Genomic DNA, 21,488 nt, shown 5'->3' with positions numbered 1-21,488 from the left:
CGTCATATCATAATAACGTCAAATCATAGAGCTAAAATCATATAACTAAGTTAATTCATCACTAACTTAGAATCATTGAACATTTCGAAAAAATCCTCCATTGAATCCCCTTAAAATTGTGCTTTTAACGAGAATTTTTATTATAACTTTCACTCATGAATTACATGAAATTATAGTAACTTTAAACATAAAGGGTAAATCAACTCAAAAGTAGATAAAGGCCATAAAATTTATAATGTTGAAGTTTAAGTAGGGCCATAATAAGTTGTGTTGAATAAGCCGTAGCTAGATTTCAGAAAAACTTGGACGTCTCGAATGCGTAAACCGATTCCCGAATTTCTTTTTAAAAACTGTGCATTGGTTTAGGTCTAGGGCTCTAAGGGATATTGTGTATGCCAAGTTCCAGTAGATACTTGTTTGAATAGTGTGGCAACATTTAGATAATTTTTTTGACACAGCATCAGACCGCCATGAACTTGTAGTTTTCATTTTACTATTATCATTGTTTGTGGTAAGCTAAAAATTAATAATTGTATTTTATTTAAATTTACATCTAGTTTCCCATTATTCTAGAGGATTTTCCTTCTATATAATATGTAACAAGTTTTGTACTGTTCGTTTACGCTCGATCTACAGTACGGTTTGTATGTATAATTTGTAATGACAATTATTTTTTTGACATGTTTGCAGAAATCATGCCTTCTGGAGCCTTATTTGGGAGTAGTAGCGCCTTGGGGGGCGGCTCCGGGGGCTCGAAGCACTTGGTGGAGTTCCGAGCCGGGAGAATGAACCTAAAAGACCGTATGATGCATCCCGATAACCGCAAAGGATTCCTCTACGTTTATCAAAGTGACGACTCATTAATGCACTTTTGCTGGAAAGATCGCACTTCTGGAACTGTAGAAGATGACCTTATAATTTTCCCCGATGACTGCGAATTCTTGCGGGTCAGCCAGTGCACAACGGGTCGAGTTTATGTACTAAAATTCAAATCTTCTTCAAGAAAATTATTTTTCTGGATGCAGGTACTTTTATTTTGTACATTTTATTAGAAATTTTAACCCTTTTTGTTAATTATTGTATTCATTTTTTTTACGGCCAAGGTACATTTTTTATGGTAGTCTTAAACCATCAAAATGAAAATGCTTGGTTTTCAAATATGCATTTTTCAAAGCTCTGCAGTCTTAGTAAATTTATTTACCACAATAAATGTGATTAAACATTCATTTAATTCTTTTGGGAAGTTTGTTTTCATGTTTGGTAATTGTTATTACTTAGCAATATGCTGAAATAATTTTTAAATTTATACATGAACTTTTATTAAACAATTAAAATGTAATGTCATCTTAATTAGTTGTGTACACGATTAGTGAGTATTAAAAATATGTGACTTAATAAAAATATTGAAATTGTAAATTAATTACATGTCAAACATATTATGATAAACATAGTAATTTTTTAAGCCCTCTACCAAAAGTTTTATCATGCAAAATAAGTAGAAGTTTTGATTCTCAAAATCACTAATTTAAACTTAAAATTATTTATTTGAGGGGTGATTTATATTAGTCATATAAATAAACTTTTTTATTTTGATTTTGAAACCGGTTGATGATTTCGTATATTTGGGTAGTATGTTTTCTAGGGATGGAAAGCTTGATAAAGACAGAAAGGAGAGTGAATGCTGGGAACCAAGTGAATGGTGCACTGAAATCAGTTATAGCAAATAAAAACCTATCAGCGAAAACTAAACTGGCAGTACACAACGGAGTCCTTGTTCTGACCCTAATATATGGAAGTGAAACATGGAGTTGGCAAAAGAAGGATGAAAATAGACTGAATGCAGTCGAAATGCGATCTCTCAGAAGAATGCGACAAAACGATGTATGATAGATATTCGAATAGTGAAATAAGGAAGGAATTCAAAGCTGAGATAAGCATTATCGATAAAATTAAGAAAGGTGTGTTGAGTTGGTTTGGATATGTAGAACGAATGAGTGAGGTGAGAACGGTAAAACAAATTTATGAGGCGAATTTAGTTGGAAAAAGGACCAGAGGAAGACCGAGAAAAACTTGTCACAATCAGCTATACCAAATACTTGATAGCGTAAGGAGTCGTAATAATCGGCGTGTATGTATGAGGAGATGCATGAACGTGGAAGAGGCAAGAATGTTTGCAAAGACAGATAGGTGTGGCGTTCGATTCCCTCTGCCTACCCCTGCAGAAGGCGGCGTGATGTTTAGTTAGTTTTTTAGTGCTAATAAACTTAGTATCTGCAGTTTTGCTATTAGCTATCTTTTCTAAGAATGTAATCTGCGCAAATACAAGGGGACTACTGTATTACCTTTTAGTATTACTTTCCATACCCGGCTGACAGTGATAGAGATTATCTGTATGATATATGATGAAAGCATTAGTGATTACTTTTACCCTGCTTGCAAAAAATTTGTATGTTGTTTTAAATTCCGATATTGGCTTTTAGTGATTACATGGCGATAGTGATTACATGTCGCTCACTCCTTTCAAGAACGTCATAAATCAAAAATCGTTTATTTTCAGTTGTGCATGTTTTCGGAATGCCCAGAAAATGTACTATATCCCAGCAAAAGAGGCATATTTTTAACTCAATACTTACCCGCTACAGGGCAGAAAATGTTGTTTTTGCATTTTGAAGAAAAGATATTGTTTAATTATTTTTTTAAATATACTAAATATTTTTCAAACGGAGAAAAAAACCTTCAGGTTTTACCCAAAAAGATCTGTTGCACAATAAAAAGTTCAAAAAGTGGCTTGATATTTATTTTTAATACATTGTGTTATATTTTTAAACTTTAAAAACGTTCTCCTGAAAAATCTAGTTTTTTGATAAATGACGTTGTTGAAAGGAGTGAGCGATGTGTGGATCCAAATAGAAAGCTAGAGTTTCAGACCAGCTCCTGAGCTTGATGAAGAGTTTATACTGTTGATGTGTTAATATTATACATGGGCCCTTGTGTTTTTTTTGTAGGAACCCAAAACTGACAAAGACGAGGAATGGTGTCGGAAAATCAATGATGTCCTCAACAATCCGCCGGCGGTGGGCAGCGGGCGCGGCAGCGGTGGAGGAGCCCCGGATGGGGAGCTGCAGAACATACTAAACAACATGTCCCAGCAACAGCTGATGCAGCTGTTTGGGGGAGTGGGACAAATAGGAGGACTCTCCTCATTATTAGGAACAATGAGGTATGTTTTTTTTACAACATTTTGAGTCAAAATGTTGTAAATAAATTATCTGGTCAAATTATAAGCTTAAATAATAAAAATGATATTTTCTGGCTTTTCTCATGTGTGTGATTATAATCCAGGATTCGGAACTCGCATACTAATAAAAGAGTTTCTGTTAAAAAAAAAGCTTTTTTCCATCTCACTAATAGGATGTCTCTAGTGAAGTTCTAGTGATTCAAGAACAATGTTTCAAATTTTACTTTCTGATAATCATATATTAATACAGTGCTTGCAGGAAACACTTAAAAGTGTCTTTTACATACTGTTTTGGTAGAGAGCGGCAGATGCTTATAAGCTTCTCCGGAGCATTGGTCTGTATGTTCCTGATAGTTACCTAAAATAGTGTCGGCATAGATTGTTTCACATTCCTATATACAGGACCAACCTGCCGATGGTTATGCCTGTAGGAAGAGCTACCCCTATGCTGAACAATATTACGCCGGATATTGATCTTATCCATGTGTCTGAGGGAGTATTCCAAAGCGGGATTCTTCTACATCTTTAACAAGAGTGTTCTTGCTTACTTTCGAATTTTTATTTTAATATATGCGGTTAAAAATCATTTTGTAATGTATATGTTAATTTTGAATACAATTGAATTTAACGCCAAAAGGCATGACAATATCCATGTTCAATCAGGAGTGGTGAATGTTAAATAAGTGTGTAAAGTGATCACATGAGCCAGCCAATGATAGGTTGTAAGCCCCGTAAATGTCTAGCCTTCCACATTACCTTCTAATAGAATGTAACTTTGTTTTTGTTAAGACATTTTTTTTTCTTCATATGTACATCCCGGCTTTTGACATAGGGCACAGGTACTGTAAGCGGATGACTTAAATAACAATGTTTTGTAGGTCATCAACCGGCCAAAGTTCTCGCTCGAGTAGTGCGACGCCCACAGCCAGCCGACCCCCCTCGGAAACTCCCCGCGCCCCCGGGCGCCCCACCCGAGCCGCTCCCGAGCCCCCGGCCAGTGCCGCCTCCAGCACCGCCACCCCCGCCGGCACAGCAGCCCCCGCCACAACTGCCTCCACGGCACAACCCTCCACCACGCAAACCTCCACCACCAGAGGTAATAATTGGAAAACCACCTACTTATATTTTGTGTATTAAAAGCATTGTTAACTTTGTGGTATGGTAATATTTATATAATACCACTTTAAAGTGGTATTACACTTTGAGTGAATGATGAATGATAAGGGGAGTGTTACTTACTACTTACTTTAGCCTTCTTCTTGTGTCCAGTATTGAACAAATACCTCCCTCTTGGACTTCCACAGTTCTCTGTTGGACGCGACTCTATTCCAGTGCAGGCCCGCCACATATTATGTCATCGGACCATCTTGTCTGGGGCCTACCCACACATCCGCGTCCTGTTATAGGCCTCCAATCAACCACCTTTTTCGTGTCACATGACCTGCCCAGTTCCACTTTAGTTCCGCGATTCTTTGAGCCACATCTGTTACCTTGGCCTTTTCTCTTATCCAAACATTAGTTTTTCGATCCCTGAGGGATCCCTATCTAACCATCCCCGCCAAACTGCTGTCTGCCTGTGAATCTCTTTCCACTCTCAGTAAAACGTAGAGTTGCAGTAAAGCTCATAAATTTAATGGCAGGTTATGTGATAGTGTTGTATTGCGTTCCAGCAGGGCAGGCGATCCACCTGTCTGACCTGCAGAAGTACCTGTCCAGCCTGGCGGCGCCGCCCGGAGCGGTGGACGAGGGTGTGGACCTGGCGGGCGTGATGGGCAGCGCCGAGGTGCTGGCGGCCGCGGGCCCGCACGCCGCCGAGCTGCGCCCGCACCTGCCGGCCCCGCCGCCCGACCAGCAGCAGGACGACATCAAGACCACCTTGCTCTCGCCGCACTTCTCCCAAGTAAATAAACAAACCTTGATTCCTTATTGAGCTATTTCTAACCAAGTCAATAATGATCTCATTTTGAGACAGTGTGTCCTCGAGACCAGTCAGTTTTAATGTACAGTTTTAGTCCTCTACTTATGTGATTAATTCGTTCCGAAGGTTTTCGTGTAAATCGAAAAATCGTATTTGTGATTTTTTTTATACATATATGGTGTGTATAATATGCACTAGTTTCAATGGATATAGTACATATGTGAAAACAGTATAGATCTACATGCATATGAAAATGAAAACGCGGAATGAATCCCGATCGCAACACACTCATAACTAACAAGAAAGAAATCTAAATTATGACTTCGTCGTTAATCACATCCTGTGGACAGTAAAGGTGGAGGGAAAGGGTGCAAGGGATGCGTCAGTGCCATTTCTTTCTTTTTCCCTCTCATTTTCATATCAACACAATAGTATATATAAATAAACAACTTTAAAAAAATAGTAAATTATATAAATATAAAATTTACTATTTTTTTAAATTGTGTAAGTCGAAATTGCGTAAGTAGAGGACCTACTGAATTCTAACTTGAACCAATAGCTTTCTCTGTCACCAATATGTATAAATATACAAAATTTCATCTACAGAAAGGACCTACTTAAGTAAAAAAAAAAAAACTTGATAGCCATAAAAGCACTTTGGTAACATAAAAAAATTTTGGCCACAACTTTACTAATATTTAAATACTCTAACTGCCAATGCTACTACATATTGGGTTATATGGAGCTAACATCTTGAAATAGATCATTCCATAGAAATTGCTCAGTGGATTGACATCACAATTGTTTAATTGTGAATCCCACATTTTTTTCAGCAGAAATATGTAAAAACATTTCCATAATATGTACCACTTCTCAGAAAGTCCCTCATGTCAACATATTGTGATCACCACGAGACAGTCTCGAGACGATTCTCTACTTATCATCAGAAGTCATTGCAAATCTATAGAAAAATGCTAATTGTGCGCTCAATATAACAGCCTAGCTTTCTTACTAATGTCATATTTTATTTTGATTTCAGGCTATGTCGTTGTTCTCTAATGCAATTTCATCGGGACAGTTGGGGCCGATCATTTCTCAGTTTGGTTTGGGAAGTGAAGCGGTAGCGGCAGCTCAGAAAGGAGATATGAAAGCCTTCATAAAAGCCTTAGAAAATGAGGAAAAGAAAACACAGTCAAAAGAGAAGTCTAAAGACAAGGATGATGATGAAGATAGCATGGCTTTAGATTAGACCGTTTTATAAATTTGCTATATCCTCGTCACACAAACTGGAAAATATTCATTTGCAAGATATTGCCACTGAACCACCTAAAATGCTTAATTTTTGAGAAATGTGTGCGATAATATCTTTAGTAAAATGTTATTGAAATAAATCTTTTCACTAAATATATCACTTTGCAATTATTTTTAAAATCTGTGCTTTATTTTTTTATTTAATACATATAGAAAAATATTATTTTTTTTTATTTACATTTGCATGTTCATATAATATACTTTTATTTTTAAAATAAATCCATTTTACTGTTCTTCTTTTGACACAATACATAGTAGTTAAGAATACTTTTGAGTTTATTTCTTGAAATAAATACTAATGTAATTACTAATTTGGCAAAATGTAAAGAATCAACAGGGGCCAGGACTCGATGTCAAAGTACAGTGAATCCTTATATATTGTTATTTTCATGACTCTTAACATATTTTTATATAAATTATTACATAAAATGAATGAATCTGTCCCAGACACCTTGAAAATGTCCCTCTAAAACAACACTTGTGATGAAATCCTATTAGAACAGTGAGAATTCATGGTCTTAATTAAAAAGTAATAATTTATGGAATAAAATGAAAGAACAAACTCAATACTTTCACTTATCTTGCATTAAAAAAATCTTTTGGAAACATCAGAAGCATGAAGATGATAATGTTTCTGTCGCATCAAAAATCTGGCCGATGAGGTTTAGTTTTTCAATCTTAAAAAGATGCGGAATAAGGACATGGAATGAGTTAAACAAGGCAAGGAAAAAGATTTTCAATGAAAAGGTTTGCAACCCACTCTGTTTTGTACATATTTCGTTGATCAAAGAACTAGAAAACACCAGCCCTTTCGTTGGTCGTCTCTAAAATGTCTATTTCCTCAATCAATGTTTGGTGCTCATTATAAAACTGTTTCAATTCTTCCGCGGTGATCTCCTTGAGACTTCAGTCTACGACGTAGTCGATTCCCTGTTTGAAGTCTAATATTTTATTAGATGCATGAGATATTACTGTATGTAGGTATGAACGACGCCAGATACCGACTTAAATGCATGTGGCTTTATTTCGTGTGGAGGGCCAAAAGTCTAATTTTGTAAATTTGTGGTTGACCAATAGGTAATAATAATAATAATTTGGATACTTTGTATAGCGCCATTTTCGTAAAATACTACCTCAAGGGCGCTTGTAAAGACACAGATAATAATATTAATAATATAATGATGATGATAATGATAAACAAAAAATAAGTGGATTAAAACGTCGTCTGGAACGAGGAAATGATGAGCCAACAAATGAAAACGCCTTCCTCTTGATCCCACGGGCTGGAGAATGGCCAAGGTGTTGGGCAGAACGCCTTCCTGAGCGATGGTCTTCACGCTGGAGGGCAGCTTGTTGAGCTCCTCGTCATTGTGGATGGCCAACTTCCAACTTCCAGACTAGCACAGTTCAAACGGGACTTCACTTTGATCCTCTTTTGCTGCCCTTCCGTGATCCGACATGATGGTTTTGTCTCTGAGGTTTTCCGCTTACACTTTCACACGAATGGGAGCTTGCGAAATTGAGGTATTCAAGGTTGTAGTTCGATTTCATAAAATATAACCATTTAAGCACATGTTCTAGGATCGTTATTGTCTTTGCATATTTTTATTGCATTCATTTATTCCCGAGAAGCTAGGGGTTTCGGATGAATACACTATGGTCGTAACGTACCCTTAAGGGACGTACACAAAGCACTTTTTAACGCCCGAGTGCCACATGTGTTCATTCGGCACAGATTCTTAGAAATACAGTACACCTTTTAGGACCGCATTGCTATATTGAACGACGCAATGATATTATTGATGCACTTTCATCAGTTAACAGCTAACCTTTGTAAAATTATAGCTTTTAACCTTTTCAAGTTAACAAAAATCACAATATTTATAGATGAGCAAAAAATTGTAGACTTGAGATGTAAATGTCTGGAGAAAATTAAATAAATGATGGAGCGTGATTCTCTCAGCAGCCGCGTCGGGCGCTACCTGTATAGCTGGCTTAGTCTTTTGACCTTGACCTTAATCCATCCCTGGTAGAGCACATGGGTGATAATAATGTATAATATAGCCAAGTTAATTAAAAATTTTAGTGCAAAATGTTTTAATTTCAACAATATTTATTCTTTTTAATAAACAAATAAATCACTGTCACCTTTTTTCTGAAAGTATTCAATAATTAAGGAACACAATTTTTTTTAAAGATGAAATTATTCTGTTAAAAAAGGCTAAATTGATAATATTTTACTAACTCCTCATACTTGCTGATTAATCTGGCTCCTGACCTGTACTCAAGCATTTGATATACCGTAGAACGGGGCTACTTGAACTTTGATGTGCTACTTGAGCCCAGTACAAAAAAAATATTTAGATCGTGGATCGATCGAAGTATCGTGACAATAAGTGTCACCTGTCAGGTGAACAATGAATCATGTCGATACGTTCATTATTGTAGAGCAAATACAGATTTAATTTTTTTTTGTACTGGGCTCAAGTAACACATCAAATTTCAAGTAGCCCTGTTCTACGGTACTTGATTATACTAAGTCTTCCTCGACTTCTATTTCTAGCTATATTTGCCTCATAGATTAGTTGTGCCGTTCTTCCCTCATTCACTTGTTCTCCATGTGCAAGCTATATCAACGCGCCTTTCTTAATTTTATTGATAATGCTCATCTCACTCTTGGAATGTTTCCTTATTTGACCATTAGAGCACCTATCATACATCGTTTTTATATCATACAAATTTGTTAGAGAAACCGCATTTCAATTGATAATAAATGTTATCAAGCAAAATGCTAAATAGCTTGCATTATTTTTAAAATGTACACTTCCTCTTTTAGATAATCAACAAATATGCACAAACATAGCGAGCACCTGTATAATTTATAGTATTTTCCTGTTCAATTAGGTACCTAGGCGAAAACATTGTGTGATTATCATTGACGCAATATGGAAATAACGGCAATTGAATTAGCAGAAAAGTGTCCTGCTATCAATAAAATGTAATTACTTTAAGCTTTGCCTCTGCAATTAAAACGCAAATTACAACTCGTTTTCTTTAAAAAGTTATTCGAAAATTCTGGAGGTATTTTACGAAGAATCATAAAATACGAATGGTGAAATAAGGAAGGAATGCAAAGCTGATATAAGCATTATCATTAAACTTAATAAAGGTGTGTTGAGATGGTTTTGACATGTGGAACGAATGAGTGAGGAAAGAACGGTAAAACAAATTTAGGATGCAAATGTAGTTGGAAAAAAGAGCAGAGGAAGATTGAGAAATACTTGGCACAATCAGGTATATCATACACTTGAAAGTGGTCAGGTTAGGAGTCGAAATAATAGGCGGGTATGTATGAGGAGACGCATGAATGTGGAAGAGGCGAAGAATGTTTGAAATGAGTGGTGTGGCATTTCTTTCCTTCTGCCTAGCACTGCGGAGAAGTTGCGTTATGTTTAGTTAGTTACAAACTAATCCTAATAATATGATACAATCCAGAAATAAACATGAAACAAAATAAAAATTTACTAAAGTAGCGTAGTGATTGTCCTGACGAAGAGATGGGTACGTCTTGAAATCGGAAGACATAAAAATCTCAATGAGTGTTTATAAACTAATATTACTAACATTTATTTTTAATATGAAAGTAATGTGAAGTAATTATATAATAGTTCTCAGTTCAATTTAAAAAGCGCCAAAAGTGGGGAATTTTATTAAATTTTGCTTTTATATCTAAATAAAACAATATTGCAAAAAATAATGCATATCAGGGTTTAATAACGTGAACGTCCCAACTATTGTGAAAATTATGAACACAAAAATTAAGCACTTGAAAATAATAAAAATAAAATAAAAAATACAAAACCCAAATCGTCCTATTCCTTTTGTTCTTATTTCTTAGGCCCAGTATTCGATCGCAACTTAATTTTCTCTAAATCCAGGTAACACTTTAGGTAAAAAAAAACTTAAAACGGCGTTTTTGCATTGAAAAAATAAGTTTTTCTTCGAAATAAACATATGGTTTTGAAAAGAAAAGAGTTATTGAGCGGTGAAAAAAATACAATTTTTTCTACTAAATATATTCTAAAAAAACAAAACAAAACAAAAATATCCAATATACATTCTGTGAACAGACATGTCACCTCTCCGGAGGAATGAATGATGTGTTTGCGAATATCCCCTTCCGGATTGCCGGACAGTAAAATTCCGTGTAGTGCACAAGCGCTCTATGACAGAAGTTTTTAGACGCATTGCATTGCAAGCAAAAGAATGATTTTATTGAGTTCTGTGCGAAACACCGCTTTGTTTTCCAATTTTCACTACATTGAGCCTACAGAGAGCTTGCTAGTGTGTAGGTGTCATGTGTGTCGGAGTATTTGATTTTAGCATGCTCATTTGTGAGCACGCTCAAAATTAGCATGCTTATTTTGAGCAAGCAAGACTACAGAGCATGTCATTAGAAGCAGTATGCGCCTTAAAAGTTGTTTTCTCGTTACAAAGGAGCTAAAAGGTTTCAACGCAAATTTTATTTTGCTCTGAAGGCTGTATAATTTTTTTGACACGGGGCCTATTTATTACCTGCATTTTATAATGAACTTATCCTAAAAGGCAACAGATGAGCAAGCGGTTAGTTAGGTTATTTCATTCCACTTATTCGCTTCGCAGCAGTTCGACGGAGAGGTAGCGCTCGCTCTTCGCAATACGAAATAAAACGACATTTGGTTACTAATTTCATTGTGTGCCCTTTTCAAAAGAGTTTTCCACCTACTTTTCGCATTAAGGTGAGTGTTTGACGTTTCATTATTTAAACTTCTGAACTTTTGAGAGAGTTTTCGTTAGTTCTGTCGTGTTTTGAATTGCAATGTGACATCAGCTTCATTGTAATGGTTTGTGTTTATTGTGCGCGGATATGGCCGCCCACGAAGTATCATTTACCGCTACGGATGGCGATGGAACTGTCTTCCTTTATCGGGCCCTTTGTGGTTCAAAACGCACCACAAAAAGTTTGTTAAAAAGTTTTACAGTGAAAATGAAATGCTTCGGCGCATGTGTGTTGATTCTAAAGTTGTGCCCAGGGGTGTTCCAATGTCCAAATGATAATAAAAAAAATACGAAATGATTTTATATTAACGTTAAAAATATTTTTTATTACGGTAAAATTACATTTTTTACGGAAAATTATTTCAGCAGTATGAAATAATATCTCATAAAAAGGTAACTGCCAACTCCTGGACTCGAACCCGGGACCTTCGAGTATCGCGTCCTCCGTAGTTACTTTTCTATGAGATTATTCAATAACAATAACAATATTCTATTGGAATATTGTTCTTGAGAATATTGTTCTCAAAATGTCAATATTTTTAACCATTGTTTTACGTATCCAAATAAAAAAGTTAGCCCTTAACCCTTTACGTGCCCTTCTCATGTATTTGATAAGAGTTAACATTGCACAAATAAGGTTCCTTCAAAATTACGCTAATATCAACAATATCTTACAAAGGTTGGTAAAAGTACCATAAGCTGAAAAAAAAAACAAAACATTTTTTTCTATATTTATGTCTGCATGAATAAAGTAGTGATTTGCTCCTTACTGGAGGTCCCGAATTCGATTCCTAGGGGGATCAAAATGAATGGAAGTGATTTTTCACTCTAATATTTATTTAATATCAACCTGGACAGGTTCATGAAACTGTTCACCTTACCATCATGTAATTAACAATCAAGCTAACACTGCGTCAATAAAATGTAGTGACTTAGTAACCATTGAACGTATTAAAGGTTAATAAGATTGTTTATAGTTAGAATAAAATATTTGACTCATTTGTAGTGCCCTTTACATAAAAAAATACTCATTTTTATCACATAATTTACGTGCATAATTTTGAGTATCCGCACTTAGTAATTTAATAATAATATCACTATCCATATTACAAAAATAATTTTTAAGCAAACAATTTTTTTTAATGGTGTCACCAATTTATTATCTTGTGACATCCCTGTCTCTGAGATTATTATATTTGCATTATATACATACAAGCTGCAAACAAGTTTTTTATGTGTCTGTGTTTGTGTTAGGAAAGGAGGTACAGTCTAGGAATGTGGAAGAGATACGGATACAATACGTACAGTTAGGTACACGTCGTACTGGCTTCTTAAAATTGAAGGATACGGTGTCAAAAACATTTCAAATCCATGATGTTTATAACCTATAACTATAGATTATGGCTTAACATTTGTTTACGTACACTCTGTTTTAATTATTCTATATGACACAAATTTGTAATATCACGTAAAATGGCGCGTAAAACTCGTGAAAAATTAGCCGTATCAATATTTTGAAGGAAACACAAGAGTGTAAAGATAAAACCTAATTTGTTCATAAATAATTGACTTATGGCGATAAGATTATGTTTATTTTAAATTCATGTATATGTTGCAAAAATTTGATCTCGAATTATACTTTACCTGTAATCTTATGATCGTCAATTCGCAACTCAGTGATTATTATAGTAAAAATATATGGAAGCATTTTTACTACAATCAACAATAATTTTGAGTTTCTGTTTAAAATTGTGATCAAGATGTCAAATTCGATGTTTAAAAATCCAGATTCTAGCCCTGGGTCACATATTTCGATACAAAAAGATTAATTTTATTAGTCAAAATAAGCACTATATTTATACAATTTTATTAGTCAAAATTAGCACTATATTTATACATATTTATTTATGGACTGGGATTCCATATGGCAGTTAAAGAATTAACTTTTTAGCATAGGAAGAAGAAGAAAACAAATTTCTTTTCGCTATCATTTACTACATATCCTTACTCATAAAGATCTCGAATGTGTAATAATAATTGTATTTAAAAAGTATATATGTATGGGTGTGGGGGCACATTTATCTGGTATGCCAGAGGCTCCGGGTTCGATCCCAGGAGGGTCAAAATAAATACGGTTTTTTCACTCTTAACACTATTTAATACTACCCCGCACTGTTACCTGAAGCGCAAGACTGATCACCTTGCATTCATGTAATTAACGCACAAGATGACAATGCATCGATATGATGCAGTTCCCTACGCACTACAAGGTGCGGGAGAAGCAAAATTTATAGGTTATACTCGGCTCTACTTCAATGTTGACTATTACTTTCGGGCAATACTCAAAAATGCTCAATGAAATAATAAAAACTTTTTTTGAACATTTAACGTGACGTTTTAAATAAAATTAATAATTATTAAGTATTTCAACTACTGTACACTTAAAAAAAAAACTTTAAAAATTAGAGTGTTTTCATTTAGAGTCTAAATGACATCCATTGCAAGTACCTAACAATTTCCAATAAAAATAAAAATTAAGTATTTCGAATACTTGAATGTGAAAGATTGTTTGCAAATACAGATCGGTGTGGCGTTCTATTCTCTCTACCTATACGGGGAAGCGGTGTGATGATTAGTTAATTTCTTTCTTTATAAATACCTTTATCCTTTATTAATTTATTTTTCTACATTTATTATATTATAATGAATTAAAATATATGTACCTTTATTAATTTATTTTTCTACATTTAACTCGATGGCATTTTTTAAATGCAAAATGTATAGTTGTAGACTACGTAGTTCGATTGTTAATAGTCAAGTCAACGATACCTATTTAAATATAACTTTGAATCCTTTTCCCAAGTTATTAGCGATCGCATTAGGAATATAAAACAAATTATTCTCACTTCTTTGAAGTAAAGCCGCTTCAATTGTTATGGTTAATCTCTTTGGTTATATCGCAATGTAACAAAAACGGTTATTCTTGGAATTTTCCTCATCAAATCGGGGATTTATAAGGTCTCAGATACTCTAGAACCTGAATCATCTACCTACAAGCCTTTGTTTTCAGTCGGTGGATTCGCAACATCATGCTTTAACTCTTGACCGTTCCCAATTCTTAGATGTTTTATTTCTCTGATAGAAACTATCAAGTTGGCCACAAAGACCCTATTTTTTGCAATATTCGTCTTAACTATAAACTAATATTTTTTATTTAAGTTTAACTTAGTAAATATCACTATTTCTTAAAATCTATTGTGACATATATTGTGTTTCGATGCAATCCGCACCACTTTTAAACACCTTGTGTTTGAAATACATACGGTGTTTGAAAATGCTACGGAATGCATCGAAACACGTGTCGCAAAAGATTCTAAGAAATAGTGGTGTTTACTAAGTAAAATTAAATTAAAAATGGATAGATTTTACCACAAAGTGACAGCCGAATCAATTAATTAAATAAATAACGCGTTTAATTTCAAAACCTAGAAAGCGAAAGGCGGTTTAGTACCAGTACGCAGTGTTTTCTTTTAAATGTACCAAATACATATATACAACGACGAAAAAATATGGACATGTAGGAAAATTAGAATCAGTTTACATATTACTTTCAATAAATTTCATGATTGGAGTCTTGTTCGCGTGTCGCAATATATTTTAAGAAATATCTGTATTTACCAAGTAAAATTTAATAAAAAATTATATAGATTACCACAAAGTGACCAGTAATGGCCATATATTTTGTTGTTTATTTACTTCAATTTATAATATATTTTTTACTAGTATTGCTATTAAACGTTTTTTTTTTTAAATTAAAACAAGTATGAAATACACGCGTGAGTAGTTTCCCTCCAATCCCTAAAATCACGGAATTTCAATTAAAAACCTCTGATCTCGAGACTGAAATACCTCCTGGATCCCGGTTCAGTAAAATAAAGTTACACCCCTGTTATAATATACTTATTTTCCACCTGTCAGAAGTTGGACATACTCGTCTGCCCATTTACGGGTTCAATCAGCGGTGGAAGTTTCCAGTAAAAAGTACTGGAAGCTCTACAACGCAGGATGCTTATTCTGAAGTCGCTTTAACGACGGAACACCTGCTGTTAGCAGCAATTATTATTGTAGATACCGTGGAAACATTACTTTCAGAATGGGATCATTTCACTCGAAATATCTCGAATATTAGTAACATATCGCTGGTTATTCCAAAAGGCCACATCGCAAAAAATGTTTATTCCAAAAATGGTAAAAAATCTAAATCGTCAACATTTTCGTATTCGAAAGACAGCCATGATTCTAGCGTTAGAAATGGACATTTCTAATGTTGGAATCATGGGTGTCTTTCGAATATGAAAATGTTGACGATCTAGATAACATTTTTGGAATAAATTTTTTTGCGATGTGGCCCTTTGGCATTTAACCAGCGATATATACACTACAACACTAGATCTCCAACACTACGCCCGCCTGGGAAGTGTAATGGTCAGCACGATCGGCTACCGTACTGGAGGTCCCGGGTTCGATTCCCAGAGGGGGGTCAAATAAATACAAGTGATTTTTTCACTCTAATATTCATTCAATATTACCATGGACTGGTACCTGAAGCGGAGGGTTGATCGCCTTTCCTTCATGTGTTAACGATCAAGATAACTGCGCTTATATAATATAGTGCCGGTAAGAAGAAGAAGAAGAAATTAAAATCTCTATTATCTCCCTCATTTCTTGACAGATTTGAACGTAAAAAGTATCGCTTGTCTTATGATTTTGCACATTAATTTACGTGTTGCGGGTTTACAATAAGCGTTTTTCGATAAATTCAACACTAAAATTGATATCGCACGGCTTTGATAACGTTTAGAAATGAAAACCTATTTGGTATTAAAATTTTCCGTTGCCTCTAGGAAATGAGGTTTCCTCCAGTATAGCGATAACGCGTGTTTGTCCTTCTACCATAAATAACACTCACACAGTTACGAAAAATCAGGCGGAAGTAGGTTGATTTGCGATCAAATTCAATAACAATTAGAAGCGATACAACTTCGCAGAATAACTTGCGAGGCGACTTATGTATTATATCGCTCACTCCTTTCAAGAACGTCATAAATCGAAAATCGTCAATTTTCAGTTGTGCGTGTTTTCGGAATGCCCAGAAAATGTACTACATCCCAGCAAAAGAGGCATATTTTAAACTTCGTATTTACCCGCTACAGAGCAGAAAGTGTTGTTTTTGCATTTTGAATAAAGTGTATTGTTTAGTTATTTTTTTTAAATATACTAAATATTTTTCAAATGGAGAAAAAACCTTCAGATTTTATCTAAAAAGATCTTCTGCACAGTAAAAAGTTCAAAAAGTGGCTTGATATTTATTTTTAATTCATTGTATTATATTTTTAAACTTTAAAAACGTTCTCCTGAAAATTCAAGTATTTTGATTTATGACGTTCTTGAAAGGAGTGCGCGATATGTTACATTATTTTAAAAGATTCGATTTCCGAGAGGGCCAAAACAAATATTAGTGATTTTTCAGTCTAATGTTTATTTAATATGACCCTGGACTGGTACCTGAAGCGGAAGGCTGATCACCTTTCCTTCGTGTATTTTACGATCAAGATTACACTGCTTCTATTCGATGCAATACCGTTTGTACCATTGGGTGTGGATCAGTGTTAGAGAAGAGAGATATATATTGATATACATATATTGGTGGTGTCAAAAGTAGGGCAGGTAATTGAAGTGTATGTCAGAACAGAACGGCTGTCCAAACTCAAAACACAGTAAGGGACATTTTTTTGTAGTACGTTTTTTTTGGATTTTTGGACTAAGTAGATTCTACTTAGTCCAAAAATGCAAAAAAACACGTACTACAAAAAATGTCCTTTACTGTGTTTTAAGTTTGGACAGCCGAGAAGAGTATGTAGTCTGGCTTAATGGAAAAGAAATAAAAGCACATATTTCTTATATATCCAATTTCACAATGCATGGGTTTATTCAGTATTTTAAAAGATGACGAGAAGCACGCTGTCCGGCCTTTAGCAATGTTTAGGATTGCGTTTTTTGCTGTTAAGTTCAACAGACAGCGCTGCCATTGCAGTAAATAAAACTGTTTTTCCAAAAAGGGTGCTTTTACCTGTTACAGGTGTATTCGAAAGTTTTGTCAAAATTTCAAAACGATCGATGAATAAGGTTTAGGATTTTTAACAAACTGCCATTTACATTTTACAACATTTTGAATGTGTCCAAATACTTGTTCACAAAATCTGGATTATCTCCAATTACAGGAGTTATTTTCATATTATTTTTTTCCATCTCACCAATAGATGTCTCTAGTGAAGTGCTAGTGATTCAAGAACAATGTTTCAAAGTCATAGGCTAGTTTAAGTGATCACTTTACACACGTGTAACATTCACCAATTCTATCCATAATTGACAACCACACTACTCAAATTCTTGGAAGTTCTATATATATTAACCAACTTTGAAACATTATTCTTGAATCACTAGAACTTCACTAGAGACATCTATTGGTGAGATGAAAAAATAATATTTACATTTTAATTTATATAGACAAGAAGCTCAATAAAGAATTAAGTTTGCCGTAGCCTCGAGCTGTCATTTCACCGTAACAACCGTTAATTAAATGCTAATCTTGATCTTTGATGTATTGCATATGTGAATTTTCATTTTGTATGCAAGGCCATGTAACCGTCATACGATAAATTTAAAAGCTCGCAATTTTATATACCAAATGAAACCGGTATTCATCCAAAATTACATTCCGACAAATTATATTAAACTTGTATTAATTCATTTTGGCATATACATCCAAATTAACTTGTTGATTAATAAATGTAAAAAAAACTGGCAAAGAATGTGAACAAATTAATAAAATACTTTTTCGTGTTTCCTAGTAGGTGAAAAAATTAAGCGAAAATCACACATCCGCAGATAAAGGTTCAACTCTGTTATTTCACGATCAGTTAAACAGTTACAAACATTTAAATAAAAGTAGTATGGATTCAATCGTAAAAGAATGGCAAATATTATACAGTGCATAAAACGATTATGCACTGTATAAAATTAACCATTCTTATACTTACTTATTCTTAAACCAGCCAACGACAGGTCGTTAGCGCTGTCTTTGAAAAGCCCGGACTTTCATATTTGCTCCTCAAATAAAATTATTTGTCTCTGTTTGAATATGTATTTATAAAAATCAGCATAATTGTATTTAACTTAGCTTTGTGAAATTCGATTTTGATGAGAATTCAAGTAACAATACGATCATTTTCTCTTAAATGAAAATAATATCAAATGATCCGCTACAGAATTGTTTACTTTCCCGCTCTCGTATACAATAGTTCTAACAATTGGTGATACAATATCCGTAAAACGACGAATAGCATACTCGTATGTGTTCTATGTAGTCAGTACATATAATATTATTTTTGCAATATATTTCATTTTACTTTTTGCAAATCAACTAGATTGGACGAGTATGTTAAGAACAAATAACTTTAAGCCAATTAAAATAATCTTTAAGAAGGGATAAATGTATGTAACGTATAAATTCGACTTAAAAAGTAAAAGTAATTATCAAATTTTAGCGAAAAATCATTGCCAGGTGAAATTTAATTAAGTATGTATTTTGTTATGCGTTGTCTAAGTGCATTAGTGAAGTGCATCATCAAGCAAGATAAAAAATACAAAAAATTCTCTTCTTTGTCTTATCAAAAGTTGAATCAACTTAATGTATTATCTGCAAACATAATTATTACAATAAATGTTTTATGGAAAATGATACATACTCGTATTTCGTGTGAGTAATATATATATATATATATATATATATATATATATATATATATATATATATATATATATATATATATATATATATATATATATATATATATATATATATATATATATATATATATATATATATATATATATATATATATATATATATATATATATATATATATATATATATATAAAGGGTCCGCCAAATAACTTTTTTTTTTTGAAAATGCTATAAAAAAAAAAGTAACTAGCTTCGGCTGTGTGGCACGTAGCGCCGTCCTGTTGAAACCAAATGTTGCCAATATCCTCCTCTTCAATTTTTGTGAACAAAAATCCGTTCAACATGGCCCGATAACGATCGCCATTGACTGTAACGGCCACTCCTTGCTCATTTTCAAAGAAAAATGGCCCAATTATGCCTCTGGACCAAAATCCGCACCAAACAGTGACTCGTTTTGGGTGTACCGGCTTTTCAATGTATGCGTGCGGGTTTTCTGTGCCCCAAATACGACAATTTTGCTTGTTTACATACCCGCCAAGATCAAAATGAGCTTCATCCGAAAAGATGATTTTTTTGGCAAAATCGGCATCTTCTGTAAGTCGATCGCAGGCCCACTCAGCGAAGCGAAAACGCATTGGATGGTCAGTTGGCTTCAACTCCTGAACCAATTGGACTTTGTATGGCGTCATACCAAGGTCTTTATGCAAAATTCGTCTCAATGGTGTCTCCGAAATGTTCAATTGTTGAGAACGACGGTGAATTGATGTTGATGGCGCTTCACGCACACTTTCTGCCACAACATCGATATTCTCGGGTGTACGCACTGTTTTTGGCTTTTCACGCTTTGGTTTATCGATGAGGATGCCAGTTTCTTTCACTTTTTTCACAAGATAACGAACATACGGAGCTGACGGTGCTTCTCTTCTTCCAAAAACCGTACGCAATTTTCGCACACATTCTGCAACATTACCATGATTTTCAAAGTAATGTCGCAATATTTTCCAGCGTTGTTCAAGCGTATACACAACCATATTCGCTCAGCGGAAGGATAAAACTAATTATCTGTCAAATCAGACATGAGCTAAGTGTTACCATTCACGAAATAAGCACTAGTTGAAAAAAAAAACTTTAGATGGCGGACCCTATATATATATATATATATATATATATACATACATACATATATATACATATATATATATATATATATATATATATATATATATATATATATATATATATATATATATATATATATATATATATATATACATATATATATATATATATATATATATATATATGCATATATATATATATATATATATATATATATATATATATATATATATATATATATATTATTAATAATAAATTAATATACTAAAATTTTGTATATGCTAGTAATTTATTAAGAATTTTTTTACGTTTGGCGTGCGTAATCTCCGGAAAAGTGTTTCGTCACTCCTTAATTTATTTTTGACTTTGCAAAAAGATAAGTAATGTAATTATTTGCTTAGTGCTGATTGCATTCTCAGTATCTTTATAATTCAGGCAATAACGTAAAGGAAAAATGGTTGTCTTTTACTAATTTTAAAGTACTTAAACTGGTGGTTTTCTCGCCTTTTATGCGTACCAACTTACTACTTTGCTTATAATTTTTATTATAATTGGGGATTCAAGAGATCAGTTACATTAAATTACATACTATATACATATACATACGTGTAACATATATAATAGTAATTGCACTTATCACAAGAAGAGAATCACAAAAAAATCACAGCTCCCGTCAATACAGAAAATTTTACGTTCATTTCATTAAGGCCATACTCGCAATAACAGATCTCATTCAGCTTTCGGCAACGCTAGAAGCCCCACGTCATTTCACGCCTGATTTTTTTACAACATATGCTGGAATTTTTTTGTTGTTTTTTAGCTCTTACCTTTCAAAAACCATTTATGTATTTATTTCGAAGAAAAACTTATTTTTTCAATAAGAAAACGAAGTTTCAAGAAAAAAAAACAATTACGTCAAATGTTACCTGTGTTTAAAGAAAGTTAAGTTGCTATTTAACGTATGTAGGGCCTTAATTATATAAAAAAAAAACAAAAGATACGCATGAGACTGATCTCAGCATCGACAAGAATACATATTTATCGTTGAAGAATTTTGGTGAGCGAAATATATATACATTTTCATTGGCAAAATTCGCGATAATTCCATCATTACTTGCAGATAACGTCATGTTGAGTTTGCAATGTTGAGTTGCAGCAGCGCGCATTCCAATTATATGCGCCGCAAGCGGAGGAATCGGCTCATTTGGACAAGTAATGACGACATGAATTATCCGTTTTTTCAAGATACAGTAAAACCTCCATATAAAGGACCTCTA

At 33.8% G+C, this 21,488-nt stretch overlaps 2 protein-coding genes across 5 annotated transcripts in view; both read left to right on the top strand.

The window, feature by feature from the left end:
* Positions 1-480: 480 nt before the first annotated feature.
* Rpn13 (regulatory particle non-ATPase 13) lies at positions 481-6,700 on the top strand. 4 transcript variants are annotated; one of them, XM_088277385.1, is made up of 6 exons: positions 481-511; positions 691-1,025; positions 3,006-3,220; positions 4,117-4,334; positions 4,912-5,138; positions 6,196-6,700. In XM_088277385.1, the coding sequence occupies exons 2-6, from the start codon at positions 696-698 to the stop codon at positions 6,403-6,405; spliced, it is 1,200 nt and encodes a 399-aa protein (XP_088133511.1). In that variant the 5' UTR covers positions 481-511; positions 691-695; the 3' UTR covers positions 6,406-6,700. The 4 variants fall into 4 exon arrangements, with proteins under 4 accessions (XP_088133511.1, XP_088133494.1, XP_088133519.1 ...); XM_088277368.1 differs by having other exon boundaries at positions 4,909-5,138; XM_088277393.1 differs by having other exon boundaries at positions 481-596.
* Positions 6,701-11,116: 4,416 nt separating this feature from the next.
* Positions 11,117-21,488, top strand: part of Gp150 (leucine-rich repeat domain-containing glycoprotein 150) — a 39,414-nt gene continuing 29,042 nt past the window's right edge. Inside the window, exon 1 of the mRNA XM_088277201.1 lies at positions 11,117-11,245. The gene's annotated coding sequence lies outside the window, so the exon portion shown is untranslated. The remainder of the gene's footprint in view (positions 11,246-21,488) is intronic.

This window comes from Brachycentrus maculatus, unplaced genomic scaffold, assembly GCF_059751285.1.
Source record: "Brachycentrus maculatus isolate JH-2025_06_01 unplaced genomic scaffold, ASM5975128v1 h1tg000004l, whole genome shotgun sequence".
Taxonomy (NCBI): Eukaryota; Metazoa; Arthropoda; class Insecta; order Trichoptera; family Brachycentridae; genus Brachycentrus; species Brachycentrus maculatus.
This window is presented reverse-complemented; position numbering and strand designations above follow the sequence as displayed.

Excerpts from the sequence above, each read along its gene's own strand:
- Rpn13 (XM_088277368.1), top strand. The coding sequence starts at position 696 with ATGCCTTCTGGAGCCTTATTTGGGAGTAGTAGCGCCTTGGGGGGCGGC. Across the intron at positions 1,026-3,005 it reads AATTATTTTTCTGGATGCAG|GAACCCAAAACTGACAAAGA; the intron begins GTACTTTTATTT and ends TTTTTTTTGTAG. Across the intron at positions 4,335-4,908 it reads GCAAACCTCCACCACCAGAG|CAGGGCAGGCGATCCACCTG; the intron begins GTAATAATTGGA and ends ATTGCGTTCCAG.